This window comes from Cinclus cinclus, chromosome 11 (assembly GCF_963662255.1).
Source record: "Cinclus cinclus chromosome 11, bCinCin1.1, whole genome shotgun sequence".
Taxonomy (NCBI): domain Eukaryota; kingdom Metazoa; phylum Chordata; class Aves; order Passeriformes; family Cinclidae; genus Cinclus; species Cinclus cinclus.
In genome coordinates, this window is record NC_085056.1 from 13,603,871 (window position 1) to 13,629,822 (window position 25,952).

At 38.5% G+C, this 25,952-nt stretch overlaps 1 protein-coding gene across 1 annotated transcript in view; it reads left to right on the plus strand.

Moving 5' to 3' along the window:
- Positions 1-25,952, plus strand: part of ITFG1 (integrin alpha FG-GAP repeat containing 1) — a 73,276-nt gene that overhangs the window by 22,486 nt on the left and 24,838 nt on the right. Inside the window, exons 7-10 of the mRNA XM_062500113.1 lie at positions 246-307; positions 2,212-2,296; positions 13,884-13,978; positions 21,738-21,910. Of these exons, the coding sequence (XP_062356097.1) occupies positions 246-307; positions 2,212-2,296; positions 13,884-13,978; positions 21,738-21,910 (415 nt within the window). The remainder of the gene's footprint in view (positions 1-245; positions 308-2,211; positions 2,297-13,883; positions 13,979-21,737; positions 21,911-25,952) is intronic.

Sequence of the window (25,952 nt, forward strand, 5' to 3'; positions counted from 1 at the left end):
ATATCACAAATAAAAGGCTAGTTGATACTTACTGATATTTATTTATGCAGAATAGTACGAGACATGAAAATAGTTTTGAGGGCTGTGTTTTTAGTCTTACATTATATTCTAGTGATATATGAAGTATTTATAACATCTAAAATATAGGTAATATTTTTAAAATTGTATATATTTACTATGTGATCAAATATTTTTGTCTGTAGTCTACTGTTAAATGTCTCATTTCTCTTATGTTTTCCTCACAGACTTGTTCCTTACCACATCACCAAATTCCAAAACCATTCAGTTTGAGACATGGGTAAATAAGGTAAGAGAGAAAACACAACCATTCTGTTGAAACAAGAAAAGTTATAAACCCCAAAGAGTCATCTTCTGACTGATCAGTTTGGTTATATTCTTGCTGTCTGGAAGGGTTTTTTTTGTTTGTTTGTTTTGGTTTGTTTGGTTTTTTTTAAGTAAGCTTTGTCAGATACATGACTCCAGGTCTTAGGTAAGGTTTTCTGGGACAGATGTTCAAAATGTCACTTCTGACTGTTACAATACATGTGCAAGTTACATTTGAGGAAATCCCAAGTCCTGTGTTCACTAAATATAACTGAAATTCAGAGCAGAGGAGTAATAGATCAATGGGTTAATACTTATTTATTTATTGAGATTCTGCTTTTGTATTGTCTAACCTGGCCAGGGGCATCCTTTATACCTTGTTATCCTAAAGGACTCTAGCTATAAGTTCACATTTTTGTGATAATATAAAGTGCTTAATGTGTTGCTTGTGAGTCAAGGGATGAGTTTTTGAGGGTTTGCCTGAAAATGAATCCATCATATCACAGTGAGTCACTGCAGAAGTGTCCTATCTTGAGATAACCTGGCCATCATCTCCCATGCAGGAGTAATGAAAGCAGTGAGTCATGAATCCAGTATTTACAGCTTTAGGTACACTTTAAAGATCATTGGTTATTGAGTGTTCAGAAGTACACAAGGTGTTTGTCCTGTTAGTGGGGTTTCTTTTAATTTCCTTACAAATTTTGGACTTGTATTCTAAATATAATCCTGCATTATACATTTTATATTGATAGATTTGCTTATCTTTAGAAAGAAAGAATTCTGTTCTTTGGAATCAATCAACCCAGGAAAATAGGTCATAAATATAAAATGCTTGGATGTGTATGAAACTACAAATGCCTACCTTAACTGATCCATTAAAAACTGTTAAACTGCTCTTTGTAGAAAAAAGTAATTCCCTTCATTGATGCACTAAAAATGCTTTTTAAATATTAGCCTGTACAATATATGCTTTTGAGGCCACCTGAGAGCCTCTTCTATTTCACTGTATGGAAATGCATCAATTTGAATTTTTCTCATCAGAATCATTATAAATTACATGTCAAGCTAAAGATACATAAGCAGACATGCAGTACTAACTGTGTCCAGAGTTGCAGTGAAGTCTACAAACTAAACATGACACGAGTCATGTTGGATATGGATAACTGCTCCATTCCCAAGCCTTTGGCTCCGTGCCTTGCTGGGCGTTTGAGTGCAGAGCACTGAGCCTGAGCTGATGGCAGGGACTGGGGAAGGGGGCCTTGGCTCATGTGACGTGGCTGCAAAAACTCAGCATCTTAAAATGGGTTTGTGCCAGCTGTGATCCAGTTCTGTGATAAACAATGATCCAGCCTTTTTATCTTTTTGATGGTATAATGGACTATTGTTTTCTGTAGGCCTAGACTTTATTAAAGGATAAGTAAAACAAGTTCTAAACCAGACCTAATAGAAAATCAATTTATTTCCTAATAAGAAGGCAAATCAGGAAACCTATTTTGAATTTTTGTGCAGGTGTGTTGCTATATATTGCATATATCTCTAAAATCGCATGTTAATATGCAAAAATGCACAGTAGTATTCATAATCACTTAAATATCATTTAGGAAATGTTGCTGAAATAATCCAATCTCTTCCTCACAGCACAGCAAAATACAGGGAAATTGTATCTGAATATTACTATTGAGGGATTTCCACAAGAATCCAGCAAGTATTAGAAATGCAAAAAGTCAGTCACAATTTTTGAAGAGTGCGGATTTTTCTGTAGCTGAGATGTCTCCCTTATTTGCTAAAGCCCTGCATTAGTGATCTGTATTTTCTTTGGTTCTAGAGTCAGTTTTTATCACTTACTCTGCAATTCAGTCTTTCCATCATCTTTGTCCTGTTTGCTAGGATGGGAACTTCTCTAAAGTTGGAAAAAGTAAAGAAATGCCCAGTGGTGCCAAAGTCGTTGGGCAGTCCGTGTTTGCAGATTTTGGTGAGTTTTCTTCTTTTACACTGCCCTCAGTGTTGCTTTCTCATGTTTTGGTTAGCTGCTTTACACTGGAGAACAAATAAAGGTGTTGAGCTCTAAAAGGGGTTTTTATGTTTATCTGCTTTTTTTTCTTTAATGTGTTATATTTATTTGTAAATCTTGAAATGTCTGGGAATAATTATTGCCACATTGAGCTTTGCTTATCTCAGTACATTCTGCCTCACATGTCTAAGTTTTGTTGCTTTGAGGTGTGGTACAACACTAAACTTAATTTTATCAGACACTTATTTGATTTGTCATTATTTTAATTCTTTTTCCCTAATCTTGTTCAGAAAACATTATCTGATTAAATGTTTCTAAATTCTTCATTTGTACGAACTAATAAAGACTAAATGAAATAAAATTATTTGAATAAAAATTGCTGGAAGATGGCAAAATCTTAATGGTTGTAATTGAAAATTCTGGAAGGCTTTTGGACAGGAGAAAAATTTAATTTATATGTAAATCTATTTTTGCAAGGGTTAGTGAAAGCCTGTATTTTTCTATTAGAATGTACCTTTCCAGTCATTGTGTCTTATCAATGTTTTTGTCATGTTACAGAGAATGGGGCATGTTGGTATTGTAGTGCAAAAGCTACTATTTTTCTGTGCACTAAAAGAACCATTTTCCAACCAGAGGCAAAGTGTTGTAGGCCTGACTCTGCTGACATAATTGACTGTAAAAAACTTCTTAAATAATTTACTGTATTTATACAACACAGTTGTTAAAGGGAGACTGGGCCTGTCTTTAAATGTTATCAAACAGTAGCCTTGTTTCAACACCTTCTTCAAAAATTTATTTTAAAACAAACGACAGTTTTTAAACTTCTTAGACCCAGAGTGTGTCTCATGTGCTCTGTGCTGCCACTTACAAGTGTTTTGAGGCTGACATGTGGATTCAAGACACCTCTGCTGGATGGGTAATGGTTCTTAGATCAGATCTACAGGCAGTGAAGTCAGGTAGAACCTGAACCGTGCCCCAGGCTCTTCTGTGAAATGTTTGCCCCATTTTCTAAAATCTTTGACAAAGTTTTAATAAAATACTTTGCTATTTATCTTCAAGTTTGAATACTTACCTATATATTATAATGAGAGAAAGAATAGAATAGTATAGTTTTTGCAGTTAAAAAAAAAATAAGCGTGCTGGTCTTTTGTAATAATTTTCCAAGCTGATGTTCTGAATAATGTGTCTTAATATGTACTAAATAGAAATGTTTAGAAAAATTTTAACAATGGTAATGTGAAAAGCTATTTTAATGTAGGATAATTTTATCTCTATGTTAGGTGGCTAATGAGCCCAAATGATAAATCATAATCTTAGGAATTTATAGTAATTAATGGAATTGTAATAAACCCTGGGATATCTTTGCAGAGAGCAGTGGAACTGTTCCAGTGTTAAAGCTGAAATGTTGAATGTGTGGCTGAATGGAGTGTGCAGTGCTGTGCCAGGGCAGTGCTTTGGTACAGCTGAGCTCAGGAGGAAGGGCAGTGGCCCAGGGGCTGCTGGGCTGGAGTTCCAGCACCCTTGTTTAATGTCCTGCACCCCTAATTGTCATCAAATTCATTTGTTCTGTACCAGCCCAACAAGAAAGGGGCAGAATCTCTCATTATGAGAATGCTGCTCTGTGGCAGTGACTGCCCTTAGCACTGTGCTGTGTCTGCTCACGTTCAGGTGACCTCAACAGGCTTGGAGCAGGCAGCTGCTCGTACTGAGCCGGAGTTAAAGGCAGTGCTTTACTAGAAATGGATTGTCAGACTTGAACTTCTCCTGTTTTCAGTTTTCCATTTCAAAAATGACAGAATAACAGTTGTTGTAAGTCAAAGGAAGCTGAGGTGTGATGGCTTGCAGTTTGGAATAACTTGGCTATCTGTAATGTGGCCTGATTGCACGACTCAAAATACCACAATGAAATGGGAAATGAGATCTGTTAGAAGATTGTGCTGCCTTCTACCTCGGCAGGTTTTGCCAAGCTGGGCATGATGCACAATGTGCTGTGCACTCCCACTGTGCTCTGCCACAGGCGTCCTCCTCTTGGCACTGGGACACAGCCCCTGGCACTAGAAATGTTTGAAATACAGCCACAAGCCTCTGACATTCTTACTTCTGGGTTGCCTGCCTGTGTTTCTTCCCCTTCCTTGACATTTTCTGTACCTCACAGATAATGTGTGAGCGTTGCCATTTGCTGAAGGTCTCAGAGGGTTCTGTATCTGTGCTTTCACTCTGCCACTTCTCACTTCTCACGAATTAACCTTGTGTGTGTTGGACTCTGCAGTGGTGTCAGGTGCAGACGTGAGCTTGGGGCTGTGCCACTTGAGCTGCTGCCTTCCCTCTCACACCCACCTTTCTGCTTGTGCCCTTTGCACACCTGCAGTGCAGGATTCTGATTTACTGATCACACCTGCCTCTTAACAAAATAAGCATTGTTTCAAAAGGTCACTTTGCCTAACATTCTTTCCTGCTTCGGAAAATTTAATTTGAAGTACCCTTTCCAGTCATGAGTATTTACCAGTCATTTGTAAAAAGGAGGGAGCTTTGTATAAGATGCTAAGAACTTCCAAAAGCAACTAATTTGGGGTAAATTTCCTTTCTTAAACTAAGCAGGTTGAACAACAGCTATCAAGTATAAATTATTTGGATAAGTGGAGCTGGAAAAACAGCAATTAAGTGACTCATGAGAAACTTGTTGTCACAGATGTTGGTATAATCTTAGTACCAAGTGTTCCTGAAGTACTGAAAAAAATAAAGATTGCTTTTTCATTAAAAAATATGAAAATGTATGTTTGTATGCATCTGAAAGTCCGGTACATTTTTAAAAATGTGTGTGAATATTTTAATGGAAAATTACATAGAAGGATGTGTGTATATATCAATACATTTATGGTAATGGAGTAGACCTTACACTTTATGGCTAAGTTGGAACCTCTGCAATAAGTAGCATTTCCCCCTGTTACATGATAATGGTGATTTGTGCATCAATCTGACCAAAGGACAGGGAACAATTGACAAATTTGTATTGCCCTTTTAAAAATAAATCAGAAATGCTTTTTGACATCTATTATAAATGGCATTTCACTTGATTAAGGTGAGCAGAGTTGGGTGCTAGAGAATTCTGCACTTATTTAGCTGCCACATTGCTCCAAACAAATGAGAGCTCTTCATTATTACTTCTTCTATTCTTCTCATGTCACTATGGTAATTGCAGTGCAGTGGTTGCTATAGCAAAAATGATTAATCCTGCTCTGTTGTTATCTGTGAGCCAGCAGAGTTTTATAAGATCTGCTTGTACTGTCTTTAGAGGAAATCATAGATGTTGTCTGGAATCCTGATAAATATTTGCAAGAATATAGAGAATTTTATTAATTGTCACTTACATTACTAGGGAAATGCTGTATTTTTAAAGATATTGAAGGATTTCAATGGGACAATCTGAAAATGACTGATTTTTTTCATGTTAGATGGATGTGAACCATATTTTGGACACAATAACCCACTATTTTCTCATTAATTTAAAGATTAATGACATACATTTTTGAAGCAGTGAGTCAGAAATTATTAGCACAGGATGATATTGTGCTGAATATACGATCCATTAATTAATTTCTATAGGAAATTGGTGTCATAATTGCTATTTAACTATGATTGGTTCAGTTGGATAGCAGAGATTGATGGATTATCCTTTGGTATCTGAAAGTGTAAAAGTTTGATTTATCAGTCATTGATTTTGCTTAGTTAAGGCAAAGAACTTTGTTTTGGCCTGTATTTAAAGGATAGTAAAAATACCTTTTTGACATCAAACTTGGTCACGGTGTCTTCCTAAGTAAATATAGTACAAAACTCTTTGTTTGTCTAGGTAGCATTTAGCCAACTCAGTCCTTTATTTTTCACCATTTGGTTTCTTAGCTGCTGCCCTTTCCCTTCTCTAATTTAAGAAGTTTGTGTTCACTCCTACTATGCACTCTTGCTTGCTTTTTGAACAAACATCGGTTGGGTTTGTTAAAGTTCCCTCAAACTCTTTTTAAGAGACCTGAACTCATTTTTTTCTCATCTTTAAAATCCAGTTATCCAACTAATAATCCTGAGAGAATCTTCTCTGTTCTCCCCCCTACCTAGTAATTGAACTATTTCATGTATGTTAACTACTTGTATGACATGTGGTAGTAATTATCACTTTCCTTGTAGGAAATGATAGCTCATTATTGCCAGTTAATTATGTTTAAGCAGGATAGCATAGTGCCTAACCTTTGGGGGTTTTTCAACCTTTCATGGCAATGTGCCAAATGCATTTTGGTGAAAGATTTTCTTTTTTTCAAGTAGACTTTAATTATCTTGTAGCTGAGTATACTTCAAATGCACTGCTTTTTCTGCCTGCAGTTCCATTTGGATTTTGTACCTTTTAATTTTATCTGTCAACTTCATTCTAACATCTGAATTTCTTTCTTCCCTCTGAATGCGGCATCCTCAAATGCAGTAACAATGTATCAAAGGGGAATTTTAATGGTACATTTTGGTAAATAACCCCTAAAGAAAACTGTTCTCCTTTGAGCGCTGTGTTGTGAAAATATTTAGTGCTCCTGTAGTCAAAGAAAGGATTCTCTTAAGAACCTTTAGGTGCAGGGTGACAATACTGTGTGTGAAATGCTCTGCATATGAGGAAAGCTGGGGTCACTGTGATCAGTTTGGGTGAAAAAGCTGTAAAAGTTAATGGAAACAAAGCGTCTCAAATGAGACTTCAGATATGGAGGAGATTATTTTAGTACCAGCTGCCCTTCTGAAACAGCAGTGTATGCAGACATTCCAAGTTAATTGACACTTGTCTTTTGAGTGTGTGAAAGTATATTTAGGAGCTAAGTATGCCTTTGTTAATTTGTAACCAGCCATGCTTTTCAGTGTTACCTCAGTATTTTAAATGTAGTTCCCAAACAGTGTCAGTTTCTGAGAGGGGAAAATCAGGTTCCCGTATTTTGCCAAGGTCTTTCACATGTGCTGACAAATGCTAGTATCTCCTGGGAAAAAGAATTGCTGTTGTTTCATATTAATTTTTGTCAAAGGGGTTTGTAAATTAAGAACTTTGCTTTCTTTCCAACAATAAAATTGGTGGAGTATTGCATGTGTCACTTGCTTCTCTTCCTTGTTGAACAGCTTCATCACAGGATTGAATTTTTCTTTGGCACTGTTCATGGTTGATACAGGAGGAGCTGACCCAAAGCAGCTGCACCAGAGGCTTGCCTTGGTTTCTGTTATCCCTTCCTTTGGCAGCACCCGGAGATTTTGTTGCCGTGGGAGCTTTGAACATGTGGAGCATCACAGAGCTCCAGACGTACAGCCAGGCTCGGGAGTTTGTTTTCATGTGAAACAAGCAGCTTTCAGCAGAAATTCCAAGAGGAGTTTCAGTGATGATTTTGTTTGGTGTGGGGGTGGTTCACATTGTATTTGATGCAGTTTTTTTTCCCTGCTTGGATCACAGTTAATCCTGGAATTTCCATTTGAGGCAGAAGGCTGCACTGTTGGCTCCGGTGCAGCCTGGAAGTCTCACTGTGCAGTTTGCTGGCACGCTGTGTTTAAGTGCTTCTATGCAGTGGAGCTGTGAATATGGATTCTTTGGAAGGACTTAAAATCAGAATTGATTTGGTGTGAAGGAGAGGATTATGAGGATTTCTTCAGTGTCCACAGAACTTTGAATCATCTGTAAGAGCTCTTTGCATCTATTTTTTGAAGTTGTGATTCACATTTGGTAAAGGCAGCTGACATTATTGTTTTAATAATGTGTAATTATCTTATTAACTTATTATAACTGTCTCTGTCGTGACCATCTCACTGAGCACCTGAAGGCACAGAGTGACAAAAGAATTCTAATGATTTAATTACTTGAGAAGATAAATTCAAGATAATCAGCTTTCAAACAAACCTGTATTTTATTTGAATGTCAGACTCAGTTGTAGTTATTGTAGGCTTCTTGCCTGCCTCAGAAGGATATTGCTATTGTACGACCCTAACAGGGATTTTTTTTCTTCTTCATCCTTTGATTGTTCTTCAGAACTGTGAATTGAAGACTCATGAGAGAGGATACTGAGAACTGGGCAAAGACAAGAGGGAGAGATGTTTCAATAAGAATTTTGTGGTATATGAAGGTTCTTGTTTTTATGTTCAGAATTATGAAAGCTGACTTTCTTAGCCTGTATAGTTACCATATTTCCATTTCATTGAATAGTTAGAGTTAGAAAAAATCTCTACAGATCATCTGACACCTGAGTTGCCAGAAAACAATTTATTTTCTGTTTAACAGAACTTTAATAAGTTACAATGATCAATCGATGATCTCAGAATAACCCCAAAAAGTTGATTCAGTTTTTTTAAAGGAGCAGAAGATTACACTGCAGCAGAAGTACAGAGCCTTTAAATTAAAAACGTTTTGATCATACACCCACCAAAAGCTGTCTTGCTCTTCATAGCTATGACTTTATCTTGCTGTATTATGAAACAGTTTTGGAGTGAGTGATCACAGAACTTGTCATTTCCCCAGGTGCCATTTTCTTTTCAGAGCCCATGTTGGAAAGTACATCGCACGGGCATGAATCCAGTAATCTAATCCTTGAACCTGGTTACAAAAGAGCACTTTTGTGACAACTTTTTCAATGTTTGTAGAGGAATTGGAACATTGGGATGGAGTGTCTTTTGTCTAGGTTTACTCATGCTAAGTAAATTGTGTGTTTGCTTTACAAGCACCGCTCCGATACCTCTGGGTTTGGGAAGAAGTTTCTTGTGTGGAACTACTTTGACCATTTTCTATTTGTGAATTCAGTTTAAAATGTGTTTTCAGACTACAATACCTTGGTATTGCTTGTGGAGCATCTAACAATTCTGATAATGTTATGTTGTGTTTAATCCAATTGACAAGGTTTTTTTCTGCTCTCTCTCATTCAAATTTACATTTAGAACAGATTGAAAATACTTGAGCTGGTTTTATTTGCAAGTGTCAACATTCACAATCAATGTTAAAGCTCAGCAATGTCTGTCACAGCCTCTGTGCAAGGTGTGCTCCCAGGGACCTGCACAGGCAGTGGCTTTGGGGTGCTTGGATTGAGCTGCCAGCACTGGGCAAACTGGGCAGGATGTTGGGAAGAAGGCTCTGTGTCCATGGCTTTTGTTTGAAATACAGCAAACAGGCAGTTGTAAGGAATGGTTCTCACATGACTCCTGGATGGAATAAGACTTCTAATTTCATCTTTACATATTTAGACATAAGTACAGGTTTGCAGGTGATGAGTACGTGGGACTGTTCTTTTTCCAGCCCTTTCCACTGCCTACCAGACTTGATCTTTATTAACCATGGAGTTATGCTGCATCACTGTCAAGCAGAATCGTGTGTTAAGAACTTGCTCATTAACAGTTGAGTTTCTGTTGATCTCTCAAAGGTGCTCCAAGCTGAGTGGTGCTAGCACAGGACATTTGGAGTCTGGAGTGTTTGGGCACACCTACTGCTGTAAATGACATTGAAATTATAAGTCAGATTTCTGCCAGTTTGGAATGAGATTTCATTTTTAAGTGTAGGTGACAGAAAGACAGAGTAGGAGACCCCAGGAAGTGAAGACTCCAGAAACAGGTTTCCTAGGTAGACCTAGGCTGAAGGAGATTATTAAAGAAAATGTTATGCAAGAGATTTTTCATAAATAGATGTGATGATTCATCCGGGTGTTGGCACCAATGCATGTCTTATCACCTGTGAATACCTATTTGCACTGATCAGCTGGGGTAATGATACTCCTTTGAATTTCTGTCTTCCTTTGTGGGGAAATTCAACTTCAAGATAAGAGTTTAAAATTCAAGGATGTTTAGTTGCATTGAGGTGGAAATCAGGCATGAAGATAGGAAGTGTTTCTTGGGTCCAAGGTGAATATGTTGTTAGTGAGTTAAAGCTCCTTAAGTTAGCAACTGCTTGGGGTGGCTTTTGTGTGGTCTTCAAGGTCAGTGGTTTGCATTCCAGCAGGTGCTTCCAAGGTAGAAGCATGTAAAGATGAAGAAGGAAGTATTTTCTTTCAAAACTGGAGAAGCTGCTGTATTGATTGGTTGGTTACACAGTATCTTTGAAAAAGCTTCAGAAATGCAGGAAACATTTTATTTCTGGTTATAAAAGGTGGATCCGTACATTGTAAGATGTGCTTTAGAAATAAAAACTGGAAAAGAAATAAGATGTAATATTATGATAGAGATGAAGAATGTTGGGCTTTTCATCTTTTGATTGCTACTTTTCTGTAATACAGTATTTGGCTAATTGTGGGTTTTCTTAAACTATTTTGCTACAGCTCAGAAGACATTCTTGTTTCATTGATGTCCTATTTCCAGCTTACATGCTCAATGCTGGAGCTTTACTTGAAGCCTTTTAAGTTTAACATTTGTTCTGTCTGCTCTAAATGCCGAATTAATGTTTTTAAATCTCATCTTCGTGATCTTTCAATTCAGCTGAGCACGGAGTGTAAAGAGGAAAATAAAAACCAACCAAACAAAAGCCAAGCAAACCAGTCCAGTCTCCATAGGATGGATATCTCTATCTAAGAAAGTTTTGTGAGGTGGATGCAACAATAATTTGAGATATGCCATCTTAAGAATGGCCTCTCATCTTGTTTTCAGGATGCTTTTTGACAAAATTTATTTTTAAATATTTTTTTCAAAACTGTGCTGTAAATTTTCAACAGATTTTTCTCTTATCTTGAACTTTATTTTTTTTAACTGCTGGATTCTTAAGTATCTGTTACACAGACTTGAAGAGAAACTGCAACTGAAAACATGATCCTGTAAGAGAAATTATGTTAATGGACATTTATCTTCTGGTCAAAGGAATTGAGGAAACTCTGGTCTTCCAATATGGAATATATGTCATCGTATTTTCAGTTTGCAGGGACAAAGGTGTGGTGTTTGATGCACATTTGCACTTATTCATTCTTTGCTCGTACTGAATATTTTAATCAAGTCTTGTACTTCTAATTTATCCACAACACCTTTGTGTATAAGGTGATGGCTTCATGTCTAATTCTGTGCCAGTTCTGTCCTTCCTGTCCTGTGGATTGGTTATTCCTCAAAGCTCCAAGGGTGTTTTCATCAGTGTCCTGCCCTACTCTGAACACCAGCTACCCACACTATCAAACTGGGTTATTGGCATAACAAGATGAATGTTAGCAGTATAACTAGAATCAAACATTTTATATTCTTCTCTGCTCCATAGCATAATTTAAAATGAGAATATCCTTGTTCTTGTCCCTTTCTAAAACAGAGGAAGGTGGTTCTTTGTCCTTGTGTGTTAATGAAAATCTTCTAAAATCACTTCAGACTGAAACTTTTGTACAAATGTGATTAAAATATTTGGGCTTAATTTACACTTCATATTCAGAAAACACATATCTCTGCAACTGAATTCAATTTTAGCAAGTCCTTCGATATTCCCATGGTTTATAATATGCAAGTTGAACATTTTCTTCCATTTTAGTTTAGAAACAAACTGTAGTCCTACAGTATTTTAATCTGTTCATGCAAGCAAAGATTCAAGATAGTAACGTGTCTGAATTGTTCTTGATTGATGCAGAAGGAAAACAAACACCTTCAGGAGCTGGTGCTGATTTCAGACGGTCAGATTCAGTAATTGCTCTGCTGATTTCTCTGTTCAGTGGGAATTCCCTTTCCATCTCTTTGGATGTGAACTTACTGGATTTCTATCACCTAGGCTACTTTACATCCTAAATTCTCTATCCTGGAGAAGAGAGCTGCCATGAGGATTTGGGAGGAGTTTGGAGGTGGAGTAAAGTAATTCATGAGGCAGATGGGATGTAGGAAGCCTCTAAAAGTTTGGCTTTATCACTTGGAGATATTTGGGGAAGTTTGATATTTTCATCACTCCTCCTCCCCTTATAACCCTCCTTTCCATCTCCCAGCTCCCTGATGAAATAAGGGAGGGACCCAGAAAATGCAACTGCACAGATATAGATGTACACACATCCCCAAAGGGAGGTTCAGCTTCACAGAAGTAGAGGCTGGCAGGCTGAGAAAGCCTTTCTTATGGTGCAGGACTTCTGGGCTGGGGCCAGTACTGCAGTGAGTGAGTGAGTGGTTGAGTGCACTGAGTGAGTGGTTCAGTGACAGGCAAATGATCTGGTTTTTGCATGTGAACTCAGGAGATTTCATCAAGTTTCATACAAAATCCACTTGCCCAAATAAGCTGGTTTGGATTTCTGCAAATCCAAGCAGTAGATGTGCCTGAGGCCCCTCGGTGCTCTCAGCACCTTGGTGGCTCATACAGAAATCTATTTTGTAGCATGTTCATAAGCTGTATTTCTGAAACATCAGACCAGTAAAAATGTCATTTATTGTGGGATAGCCAAGCAGCTGTCAGGGAGCCAGGCTGTGAGGATGTTTGTGGCTGTAACCTGCACTATTTGATAGGTATAATACAGAATCCAGTGCTGGAAATGATTCAAGTAATTAACATGCCAGATGAGGACCTCTCTGTATTTGTGTTCACAGTGAACACTGTGGTTAGCTCAAATTAAATACCCAGCTCCTCAGGACTGTACGGGCTAAGGGGCAAGTTGAAAAGGTGAAATTTTTTTATTACACTGTGAGCTTTGATTCCATTGCCTGAAATCAGCTGAGCTGAGGGTACCGTGTCTGTGGCAAGCCAGGTTTGGTTCTGGTGGGGATCTGGCAGCCCAGGCTCTCCATGCAGCAGTTCTTGCTGTTGCTCCTTGGCAGCAGTTCCAGTCCCTCTGTGCCCTCCCCAGCCCAGACCAGGGAGCTGCCCGTGCTGGGCTGGCCCCTGGCAGGAAGGCAGGGCTGCAAGGTCACAGTGGCAACACAGAGATTTCTCCTGGAGTACATAATGGACAGTACATTATTACTTTTTTCCTCCCTCTATGCTCCGTGTGTCAGAACTCCAGATACAAATAGTCATTGCTTGTTTAAATATTAAAAGGTCATTATTCCACAGAAGGTTTTTGGAAATACATGGATTAAAGGTGCTTAAAGAACATTTTTGAAAACCTGTAATTTACTCAAATTTACTTAATTCTGTAAGCCTGGGATTTATTAGCCATTGTGTTAATCAACTCTCCAGTGTTGTTTTTTGTATTAAGTACAGATTAAGATATTACATGTGAACTCGTGACTCTTAAAGTCTTGCTGACAGTGCAAGAGTTTAAAACTTGTTCAGAAAATTAAGTAAGTTTTTATGGTGGGCTTGTAATGGTGGGTCAGTATTAAGGGTAATTTTTTTCCCACCTGAACACAGGGATTGATTAAATTACTACAGGCTTGCTCTTCTCGGTATGTCAGTAAAATTTCAAATTTTCTGAATATTATAGGTCAAGAGGAAAACATACTAGCAAAGGCAATCTTCAGATGAAAGACACAGATTATTAGGTTAAGGATTTTAAATAGGTCTAGTTTATCTCATGTAATTTTTCACATTTAAAAGAGGACTAAATTATTTGCAGCTGATTATTTCATGTAAACAGGGTTTCTGATTTTGCAGATACAAAGCTGACAGGCTTTTTTTTCTCCTTGACAGATGGGGATGGACAAAGTGAACATTTATTACCAGTCTGTGAAGATGAAACATGTCAAAGAAGTGCCATCTACCTAACCAAGCTGGGTTTGGACCAGGTAGTGTGAATTGGGAATAGCAAAGACAAAGCAAAGTACTGTGTTTAGGAAATTTTCCTGAAAAAATTCTGTTTCATATAGAAATGAAGCCTCCTCACCTGTAATTATAGAATACAAGAGACTTGTATTAAATTACTTGTGTGTTCACTATCTGAAAAAATATGGGTTTAGTGGGAGAGGTTCCTAGAATTCTTTATAATGGCTAATTCTACTCAAGGAAATGATGGCTACTCCTGAAGAGTCACTTTCTTGATTGCAAAACACTGCATTCGAATCACCATAATTGTCCCAGCATGAGATTAAAAACAGGGTTTGTGCTAAGAGCTGGGAACAATTCTTACTCAAATGAGCTTGTTGAGTTTAACTTAGAGTAAAATGTATATATATACACACACACATACATATATCAAGCTGAACCAGCCCATACCTCTTACCCCTAATTTCTACTTTGTTATTAATGAAATAAATTTCCAGGTGATCTAGAACTTTTTTAGGCTGTGTGTCTTCAGGGCTGTGTTTCTGTTAGACTGCTGGGGGTTGGTTTGTTCACGACACTACTGGCTTTCAAAGACATGGTTATAATTCATGGAATAGATTACTATATGTTCATTTACTTAAGTATGTGATCATCTGTTTTGAATGTTCAGTGCCCTGATTTATAATAAAGTTGCAGCATACAGTAAATTAACTAGATATTTGTTGGATGGCTTAATAAATGTTTTATTAAATTAATATTTAGCAGTGTGAACCTAAAGGCCAAGGTGACATATAAAGTGCTTGTAGCTGACAGCAAAACCCACTCTAGGGTACTCAGAGAAAATTACAATGTGTGCTGTGCATGTTGCTAACCACACTATGAATTGCTGATTATTCCCTCTCTGAAAAATTTTAAGGCAAATTTTGTGCTAAAAGTAGTTCCCTCTCTGATCTATAATTCAGAATTTATAGTGGAACTTGTTACAGTCTGTAGCCCAAGTTTAGCGTGTAGATTTTCTCATTTAATGAATCAAAATTTGTAGAACACAGACCGCAGTCTACTAGTGAGGAAAATTACTCTGTGGAGGAAAGGGAAGCACACAGCTCTCAGCACAGGATGGAACATGACATCAGAGTATGAAAGAGTAATTCTAAATTTGGTAATTTACATCTTTTAGCCTTCTGAGCTCACAGCTCTGTTTCTCAGAAGTCCCGTTTTGCTGTGCACGCTGTTTGGTTGATTGTGGTTTTGGTTTGGATTTATTTTTTTATGTTCATCCCCTGTAAACACAGAACACAGCCAGTGGATTGCAGCATTGCTGGATGCACAGGGGTACATCAGAGTTTGAGTTAGGGGTCAGAGCCTTTGCACAAAGCAAGTGGATGCTCAGTTTGTGATCCTTGCAGTTCTGCTCTGGGGGGAGCCAGCTGCGGCCGCGTGCTGGAGCAGGGGAGTGGCTGGGCTGCTCTTTGGTGAAGGACAGCTGCACTTCAGCTCTCAGTTTACTTCCTTACTCTGCATAGTAAGAATTAAAAAGCATTTGAGTTTTGGTCTTCAAGTAAATTTGAGACAAACATTCTGAATTAATTGACTGTAGAAAGTGAGCCCCACACAACCAGCTGGAACCACTGAGAGTAGTGGGGTCTGAGGATCCTGTTGTTCAGGATATATTCCCAAAAGGAAGTGCTGCAGTAATGACAGAGGAAGGTGTGGGTCAGTTCTCATGATATCAGAACTTTTTCAAGATGGAGTCTCTTATTGTAACATGCTCTGAAGTAACATTGTATGCAGCCAGTTTTTATCTTGCTTCATAAGGTCATTTTTTTGACAGGAGTAAACTACTTAGTCACAAATACATCAGATGTTTAACCTATATTTAATTTGTTTACTCAATTTAGCAATTTTACTGTGTAGTTTCAATTTGAAAATAATTTCCAAGATAATTACTTTCGAGATAAAAATAAGCAGTTAACTATTGCCCCTTTATTTTAAGCAGTGAAGAATCCTAGAGAGTCTCACCCTTCTAGAAAAAAAAGTATTAAAACATATTTGGACTTACCTAGAAATTTTAAAGCAATTTTCCCTCCCTATTTTTAGAATGACTGTAATTAAAAATGTCAGTATCAAATGGCATGCAATGACGACTTGTTCTGGTCTAACCTTTTAAAGAATTCTATCTAGAATACTCTTTTCTTGCACTCCTCTGGAGGTGATGGAGGTTTTTTTCTTTGAAACTTTTTCCTGTTCTGAAACAATGAAAAGTATCATTGTCTTCATTCATGTATCTGCAGCTTTTTCCTTCAGGTAGAAATCTATTCAAATATGTCAATTCTTATATATTTGTTTGGAAGTAAAATGTTTCATTTCACTGAATTTGGTCATTGTGAGGTCAGATGACAAGCTCTGACTAAATAAGTTACTCTTCATGAGAAATGCTAAACATAAACTTTGTGACAACAGACTGGAATGGATTATGTTTACTAATCACTTGACAGTTTGAGGGTAATAATAAGGAGCCCTCATAGTGCAGAATGTGTTTCGATGAGGGGATGGTATCCCTTGTGGAACAGGTAGGTGATTGTAGTGAATCTGTGGGAAACTGAGAAAATGCAAGTCTGTTATTGAAACAAAAAAAATACTATCTCCATTGTCTTTTTTCATTTTTTGCTGTAGGGTTTTGTGGCTTATTTTGTTTAGATAAGGGTGTAGCAACAAATTCTTGTTTTCAGAATTTTTTTTTTTAAGAAACTGCTCCCAAATCTGAAAGATCTCAAATAAGATGACAGTCTTATAAGAAAAAAACCTTTGCCTGCTGGGCCTGGTTCTGTCCTTCCTGCTTGTTTGCTGTAGCATTTGCTAAAACCGAATGTGAAACAGTTACTGCAGTTCCATGATAGCCTGTGATGCTCTGGGATGAAATGCATAACAGTCAGAAATACACATCTGTACAATTAGTAGCTCTAAAACTTACACTGAGGAGAGGCAGGCTATGGCATGTCAGGCTTTGGAGTTGTTCCAGTAAGATTCTGTCAGGATATTTCTCATGATATCTTTGGCCCAACTGGATGACTACTGGAAAGGCAAGCCAAGCTAAGAGAATTATTTCAAGGATAACCTTTCATCATAGGTTTTAATTTATGTGATGCTGGTTGGGGGGACATTAAGTGTTAGAAGTATGTCAGATTTTTTTCTTTCAGATGGTGGAGCAGAAGTAAAGGCCAACAAAATACACATGAGTGGCTTAAGGAGAGACAGACCTCCTAGGGTTTTAAAGGACTGTGAATGTTTCCATAGCAACAGCAGCATTGCTGTCAGATCCAAGTGGAATCCTATATGCTGTTTCAGATTGTGGCAGGTGTTAGGACACCTCAGACTTCTTTAAATTCACCTGCAATAGCTAGAGTCTAATCTGGGAAATGTTTTCAAGTCCTTGGTAGTGTTTAATGTAGGAACTCTGGATACTGTGGTATTCTTAGAGATGACTAATTCTTCTTTAATTTTGCCAATAATTCAGTATGATTTTTCATTTGTTTCCTGAGGCAAACACTATTATTTCAGACCCTTCATCTGAGAGTTTCTTTGTGGGCTTGATGATTCTTACAACCTTATTCTGTGCAATAGAAAGGTTATAGCTTTATTCCTCTTGGAAATCAAGCAGGTCTGAAATAAAGTGCAAGTTGTTCACAGCAAACCCCAGATCTTCACAATGTCATTCTCTAGGCTAGAGAGGGAGGTGACAGCATCAATTATCAGCTGCAGTCAGTCAGTGTCAGAAGTTTTTCTTCATTCCTATGTAACAGTTTAAAGGGGGAAATGGATTCCGCTGCTGTAGTTTTCACAAACTTCATATTCTACAAGATCCTCTCATCATTTCTAAGTTGCTTCTCTTTTTGAAAGCAGCTGTAGGGCTGTGAGAATTGAAAACATGACTTTTACTACTTTGGTTGCTTTTTTCTGTGATTCTAAACCAGTGCTGTGGATTGTCATCTTCTGGGCTTTGAACACCATAAGTTAATGGTGTGAAACACAGTCATTTCCTCAGCTGTTGAAGGGATTCAGGTGACCCTTGCATGCACCTAATGCATGCTGAAATCCTGGAGTTATTTGTTGTGTGCAGCTGAACTGCAGCACACAGAGAGGGAGCCCTGGGGAAAGGACTTGTGTTACTTCTGGTGCTGTGGCAGCTCTTCCAGGCCACTCCTGATGCTCCTCTTTGGCATTCCCAGAAGATGGATTGGCCAGAAATGGGCTACTAATTTCCAGCTTTGTGACTCAAGCTGGCTCCCTGTGTTGTGTGGCCTGGCAGCAGCAGCTGGCTGTGGGTTTCTGACCATAATTTAAAAATGGAGATGTGTTAATCCCACAGGCTGGGCTCAAAGACCTGCTCACAGGCTTTCGAGTGAGAGAAGTGCCTTCCCTAATGTAAAGAAGAGTGTGGACTTTGTAAGAAACAAACCCCTTACAGTGACTACAAAGAGTTTTACATTTTTCTCAAATCCCCACATCTTTTTCAGAATGAAAATGATGCTGTCTTCATGTTTGAGTAGTTTAAGAACAAATTTTCAAGCTCTTTAATACTTTTCCGATTTAAGCCTACAAATAATTAATTGAAGGTTCTAAAATAGCTATATAAATGTTTTAAGTGATGTTAGTGATGTTGCTATGCAGAGGAATTTAACAGAAAAGAAGTGAAACTGAGTTCTCTGACTGAATTTTATGTGTTCATTTAAAAATTCTTTTAAAAATACAGTTACTCCATTTATCTATCTTTTCTCATCTGAACTGTGTAGGAGAAATCATATGATCAGAAATGTGGAAAAAATAGCTTAGTGTGTCTTCATTATACCCACCTATTTCTATCTTAGAAATTAAAAAATTACTTTCGTTTTTTTCCTATTGACATAGTAACAGCAAACATGAAGCTTAAAGTAATTGTCTGGATTATCAAATACAAAATAAGCAGGAGATTTATATTGTTGACAAACACATTTTCATTTTTCTGCCTTCTGTACTGAGCTCTGTCCTGAGGCACAAGAACAATTAATCTTGCATTACATTACACCGTAGTGCAGTTTGTAGTAGAAACCTACAGAAGTTTTGCCAAAAGCGTGGATTACTCTGAATTTAAACTGTCAGTGTGAGTTACAGCTGGTGCTGGGGTGTGATCTGGTTATGCATCCATCAAGGCTGATGTTCCTGAATGTTACACAGCTGCTCTTGGGAAAAGTCCCACAGCTGCTTCAGTGGCATGGATGGATTTGCTCTGTGGCATCAATGGTGCTGATGCTTGGTGACAGTAGGTGATGTTGTGCTCACCTGTAGTTTTGTATCTCATTGTAGACCTTAGGAATATGAAATTGCCTTTGATGAGTCACTCTGAATAGAGTAAAAAGAGAAACAAATTTGTATTTGTGCCTAAAAATTCATTTTTTATTTTGTCTCTTTAAGATAACGTAACCCTACCTGGGAACATTTTGAAAGTATATGATGGATATAATTGGATTTTACTGCAATGACTGTGTGAACGATACCGTGTAAAGTAAAAGCTATATTATATTTCATGGTTCTGATTTCAATCACTGTTTTTCAAAATTAGACTATTTTGCAATAATATTGTTTCATCTGTCTTCTGCATGACAAGTAAGAGCTAAGAAATCCAAGCCTTTGAAAAATTTCCCTCAGGATAAGAGTATTTTCCTTATTTTCTATTTCTTAGATTTTCCCAAACCTTCAGCAACTACAATAACTAATAAGACACATGCATGTTGTGGGGTGTGAGGGTCCAAGGGTGTTTGATGTCAGGTTTGAGTTCTCAGCAGGTGCTGCAGATGAGGATTCAGTTCAGAGCCATGGCACACACTGGGTGTGTGCAGAGATGGGCATGACTGCCCCAGCCTTCTCAGCCACCTCTGGGATCCACACAGCACCCACCTCAAGGCACTAATACAGGCATTTGGGGGGCTTCTCTGAGCTGCCTGTGCTTGCTTGTAATCCCAAGGGAGCAGTCCAGTGTCACACACAGTGACCCCGTGGCAGGAGCTGTTGATGACTGGATTGTGCCAGCAAGGGGGCCTTTCCATGGCAGGGTGTGATACTGTCCTGAATCTCCTTCTGGTTCCTGCAACAGCTAAGTTAAGGCTTGGGTGAGGGACACATAAGATCTGTTAAGTGCTTTTGGTGTTGGTGATAGCAATCCTTTAAGATGGCACCCCTCTGTCCTTTTGAAGGCACTGTCAGTTAGTTGACATATAAAACTACTTCTGACTTTCAAAATGACAGTGGTTTTTTTCTGTAGCATTGAAATGTTAACCCTGGCACTTCAGCTTCACACTAACTTGCAAAATTACCTTGATTTTAATTAAGATAAATTCCTATTTAGTACCTCTGTAGTACTTTGGAAAGTAAGTGCAGATGCATTCTATTTCCTATCCTGGAGAAATTAAACTTTGCATTTCTTTTGTGGTTTCAGTTTGATACTTTAATCTTAATTTCTTATCAAACAGTTCAGTATCTGATGCTTCTGGGGATATAGGAGGGGAATTGAAGCTCTTGAGCTTTTAAATATCCATGAATAATAAAATTGTTCAAGCTGAAATGAACCTTAGGCGATCCAGCCTCCTGCTTTAAGCAGGAGCAAACTGAATTCAGACAGACCATGTTGTTTAGAGCTTTGTCCAGTCAGACTTTGAAAACCCCCAAGGACAAAGATCCTGCAGCTTCTAAGGGCCTCGTTTCTAGTTTAATTTGGTTGTTGATCTCTAGTCAGAACCTCCCACATGTCAATCTGACCATTTTCTCTTGCTCTTCTGCTGTGTATCACAGTAGAGAGCCTGGCTCCATCTCCTCAGCTGGCTCCTTGCAAGATCCTGCCAAAATCTTCAGTTCTCTGAACAATCCCTGTGCCCTCAGGCTGTCCTCCAAGGAAATACTCAGTGCCTGACCATCTTGTTGACCCTTCTCTGAACGCACTCAGTACTCTCAAATCCTTTGTGAGCTGTGGGGCACAAAACTGGACACAGAATCCAGATGCAGATGAACAAGTCCTGTATAAAAAGAAACCCTGGGTCATCCTGAGCAGGAGCACAGACAGCAGCTCCAGTGCAGGGCTGGTTTGCTGCACGAGGTGCTGTGCCCAGCTTTACCTTCCTGCTCACCAGGGCTCTCCCCTCCCTCAGGAGAGCTGGTACCCAGCTGGGCACTGCCCAGCCTGTGCCAGTGCAGGGCTTTACCCCCCAGTGCAGGGTGTCTGTAGCTGAGTGCCTGTTTGCCCATTCTTGCCTTTCCAGGGCCCCTCTGAATGGCCATTCTGTCCTGCATCATACTGACAGTATCCAGTAATTTGGTGTTGGCCACAAATCTAAAGAGGCTGTATCCATCCTCCAGCTTTAGTGATGCTTTATTGCACTGCCTTGCAATTCCAGGGGGAAAAACAAGACTCAGGATCTCATGGCCCTGATGGTTTGGGCTTACCTACACTTAAAGAGTAGTATAAATTCCAGGCAAGCCTGAATTTCAGTTATGGTTTTCTTGAATGTCTCCATATTCTGGTTGTATTCTTACAACCTTAACTATATTTTCCTGCTCTGGAATAACTGAATGCATAAAAACCACTTCAAATTATTTTGTTCTTTTGGCGACAGACTTAGGAAGTAATCCTTACTTGTAAATGATTAAGAATCCTGATGAAGTGGTGTCAGCTGTTTTAAATAAATTACATTGTTGAAATAAATAAAAATTAATTTCTTTACCTAGCTGTTCTTTTTGTTTTGTTTTGTTTTACAGTGGATTCCAGTCTTGCAAGACTTCAGAAATAAAGACACAGTCTGGGGCTTTGTACCATATCAAAATGACAAATCTTCAGCAGAAATTTCTTTTCCAATTACACTTCACATTGGAGATTACAATATGGATGGCTACCCAGATGCACTTGCTATACTGAAGAACACTTCTGGAAGGTAATGCAAACCTAGAAATAAAGCTATCAGATTCATGTTCAATCATCAGTCATAGAAATTACTAACTTTAGTGCATCTCATTCATTTTGTCAAGTGAGTAAGACTTTTGATCTCTGCTAAGTGTTTCCTTTTGAACCCAAGTGTGCATTTACATGCTCCATTCATAATGCATAATTGTATAGGCTCAAACTGAGACTCTGGGTGGGGAATTGCATCAGGGACTGGAGTATGAGGCAGCATTTCAGGCACTCCTCACAGAGCTCGGGGCTGATTGTCTCCCTTTCCCAAATCATCTTCTGTAAATTCCTGACTTGAGCTGTCAGTGCTGACTAGTTACACCAGGCTGCTGTGAGCTGGGGAACCTGTTCCGTGCTGTCACATGGAGAGCACTGACTGGTGACTGCTGAAAAATGCAGTAGTGGTTTGCCCTTTTTCAGAACCAGGAATTTACCAGTGATTTTTACATTGTCCAAGAGAACTGAAAATAAATAACACACATACCCAACCCCCTCAAAAAAGAAACCTCTAACCTTTCTTATTAATTTTTTCAGTGTAATCTTCTCATCTTCATTTTTCTAAAATATTTTCTTCATTGCTTGCTTTCCCAATACTTTCTACTGCTACCATCTGGTGCTAGGTGGGAGAGGGCATGTGGGGATGCTCTCAGGGAGCCTGTTGTACACAGAGGAGTCAGTGATCCATGTGAGAGCTGACCTGAGTAGGTGCATTCCCGAGCTGTTGAGCACGTGCCGCCGGATAAACGCAGCCGGCTGATCGGAACGGAGCAGCCTGTGGGCAGCTCTCACCTGGCACCTGGGGATGCTGCTGCTGGCATGTCCTTATCTTTACCTTGAAGTGTAGCAGCATGTTTGCATGTGAACATGCTTTTGTTTGACAGTAGGGATGATGAATAGACTTGTTTACTTTGGACAAAAGCTGAGCCCTAGAGACCATGATGCCAGCGAACCTCGGCAGAGACACGATGTGTGCACGTGAGTGCAGTCTGTCTGTGCTGTACAACTCACTCTGCCAGCTTCTGCAGAGATGGAACATTATCTGTGCTGTTCCCTTTTTCTCTATGTCATTGCTTGTAAAAGGTGTTTTAACCCATACTTCATGGAGCTTTAATGTCTTCCTTTCTTGACAAATACTTGCACTAATGCATTACAAAGCAGAATAAGTCTCAAATACAGGTGTATTTGTTATCTTCCTCGGCATGGTATTTTGGATGATCTTGGGTGCAGGTTCATAGTTTGAATGTATACACGATATGAAAAATGAGTGAAGACCTCCCTTTGATGCTCCAGACAGTAAGAGAATTGGGTGCTGAAGTCCAAGAAGTCAATTCAGGTCTTTTAGTGGTTGCCTAAGCCTGAGTCACCCACTGACATTTTTGTGTTAGAATTCTTCAGATAGTGACACGCACCTAAAAATGACCCAGTTTGAAGAGTAGCATGCCTGTGTTCAGCCTACATGATGTGATTCATGACAGGGCTGTGAGCAGCTGAGCTCTGTCTGTACCTCTGAGCCTTAAAATAACAGCAGAGCAGCTGTTTCTATTCAGACATGGCAGACGAGAAGGAGGTGAAGCTGTTACTGCCCAGAACTTGCCAGCCAAAGTTAAAGCACTCAGGCCCTGAGTGTCAGGTGTTTCATTCCAGACTTTCCTCAGCTGGGACTTTGCATCTTCCATTCAGCAGTCATTGAATAAAGACTAGAGAGAGCAAACTAGATCCAGCCTTCCCTTTGCCAAAGTAACACAGTCATGTGGTAGCTGTAAAGATGTTAGATGTGGTAGCTGTAAAGTTGCTGTCTTTGCTTTTACCTAAGCCTCAGAAGTCTCGTGTTTTGAGCTGTACTATCATGTATATCCTGATAGCTGGTGCCCTTCACAAGGGCTGCATGAAGATTTATGGAGTTCACAAATGTACTTGAAGCTGGTTTAAGTCTTAGGAGCCTCTGTCCTCTGGCTGGTGTATAATTATAGCAATGTAATGTCATGTGAAATCATTAAACAGTTTGTAAATAGTTGCTCTTGTAAAAGTCCAGAAGGCCTCCATGTCTTGTTGCAGTGAACTGCTGTGGTACGCTTTTATTCTCCTTGCTTCTGGATTTGTTTGCTTATTCAATTGAGTGCATGCAAAATTATTTTTAAACTTGACATCAAAGTTGAGTGACACAGTAAGGCATAAGGACTGAAGGTACTGGCAGATGATGTGACAAGCTATTAAAAAGGAAGCTCAGAAAACTGAGAACTCTGGCAAAAACAGAGTAAAGTAACCTAAAAATCAAGAAATACATTGCATGTTAACATTGTATATATCAGTATTTGTAGAAAAAATAATGGAAACCTGCTTTGTAGTTTGGGATGGCAGCAAAAGTCACTTTTTTTTGCACTCACTATGAAATGTCACATTTAATATTAATTCATTGGTTCTGAGAGACTTAAGCAAATACTTCCTTTTAAAATGTGTAACTGGGTCACTGATTGGAGAGAATTAAAACAGTGTGGGAATTAAATTAAAAGCTGTCCTTAAATTAGAGCAAATTAAAATGAAAACCTTATTTAATCAATTTTAAACACTTCTGGATCAAGCTGTTTATTTCTTTCTCTGAAGCCTTTCATGCTACATCTACAGATCTAATTTCAGTGATTGATTACTGTGATTAAATGATAAAAGCATTTTTGTAAACTCATGACCTCAATCTGTGCTATCATTTAGGAAGCCTGGTTTCTTCTTGCTGTCTGTAATGTAAAGAAATTAAAGCGGGCAGAAACAATTTTGTTCATCTGAACGTACACCAATACATGATAACAGAAGAAAAGGATTAAAATCAATTATATGCCTTCATCACAGTTCAGGGAAGTACTTTCAGATCAAATCCTTACAAATCCCTACAAAAGACTGAAATAAAGATGCCACAATTGGGCATAATGGTGGTTAACTGTCCTGCCCAGGGGGCAAGTCAGGAGAATGATCAATAGCTTCAAGTATTGCCAGAACTGTTACAAGACTCTGCTGTTTCATCTCCTGCCATAGCCCTGTGATTTGGAATTACACTGTGTAACAATCTGACAGTGTGTAGACATTTCTTACCAGAAACAACAAAAAGGAATCTCACTTGTGGTTGCAGGTGTTGTGGGGGATTGAACCTTTTGAGCCTTTATTAAGACTCAATAAATTCCAACAGGTGAAGGTGCTAAATGCACTATAGATCCTTACATATTTATCTGTTCAGACTGAATTCTTTTTAACTTCTGACTTGTGTCAAAACCTGCACATTAGAATTCAAGTCCACAGGTTTTTCTTTGGGCTAGATACATACATGATTTCTGTATTAGAAATCGTGTGTGTATACAGAATAATAGGTGAAGGGATTTTATCAGTAGTTAGTAATTGGTTCAGCTATACCTCCTCTCTTACCCAAATTAAGTCATTTTTTCACATGCTGATTTTAAATTGACTCTGGTAACATTGGAATTGTAGTACTGCATGTGAGTTTATAAACATCTATCTCCTGTCTAATTAGACAAAAGGAATTTTGTTTAACAATTGTTTCAAATTAGACACTTGTAATTGGCATCTTGCATTGCAAATGTAATCTGTCTTTCCAATCCATTTTTATTCAAAGGCACTGTTTTTCACTGGTCAAGTTGGCAATACTTCATGTCTGACACGGTTGATAACAGCCAAGACTGAAACTTGGAGACAAAAACCAGCTGGATGTGGAAGGTTAAATAAAAACTTCAGGATGATAGACTTCTAGAAAGTTTTCTAGGTGTTCATGCTCAGTTTTAAATTCATGTATACATATTAATCCTTTATATGGAAGGACTCTTATTCAACCAAATTATCTCTTCCTAAATCATTATTAGTTGTCACTTGTCAGAGGGAAGGTTGGATAGAGGACTTCTTTTAAATGAAGGATTAATGAGCACCTTGTAATTGAGCAAATCTAAAAACCAGAGGCAAATTCAATTATTCTGAAATAGTGAGATAGTGGTAATTTAGATGTCCCTTGTATTACTGTAAATGAACTG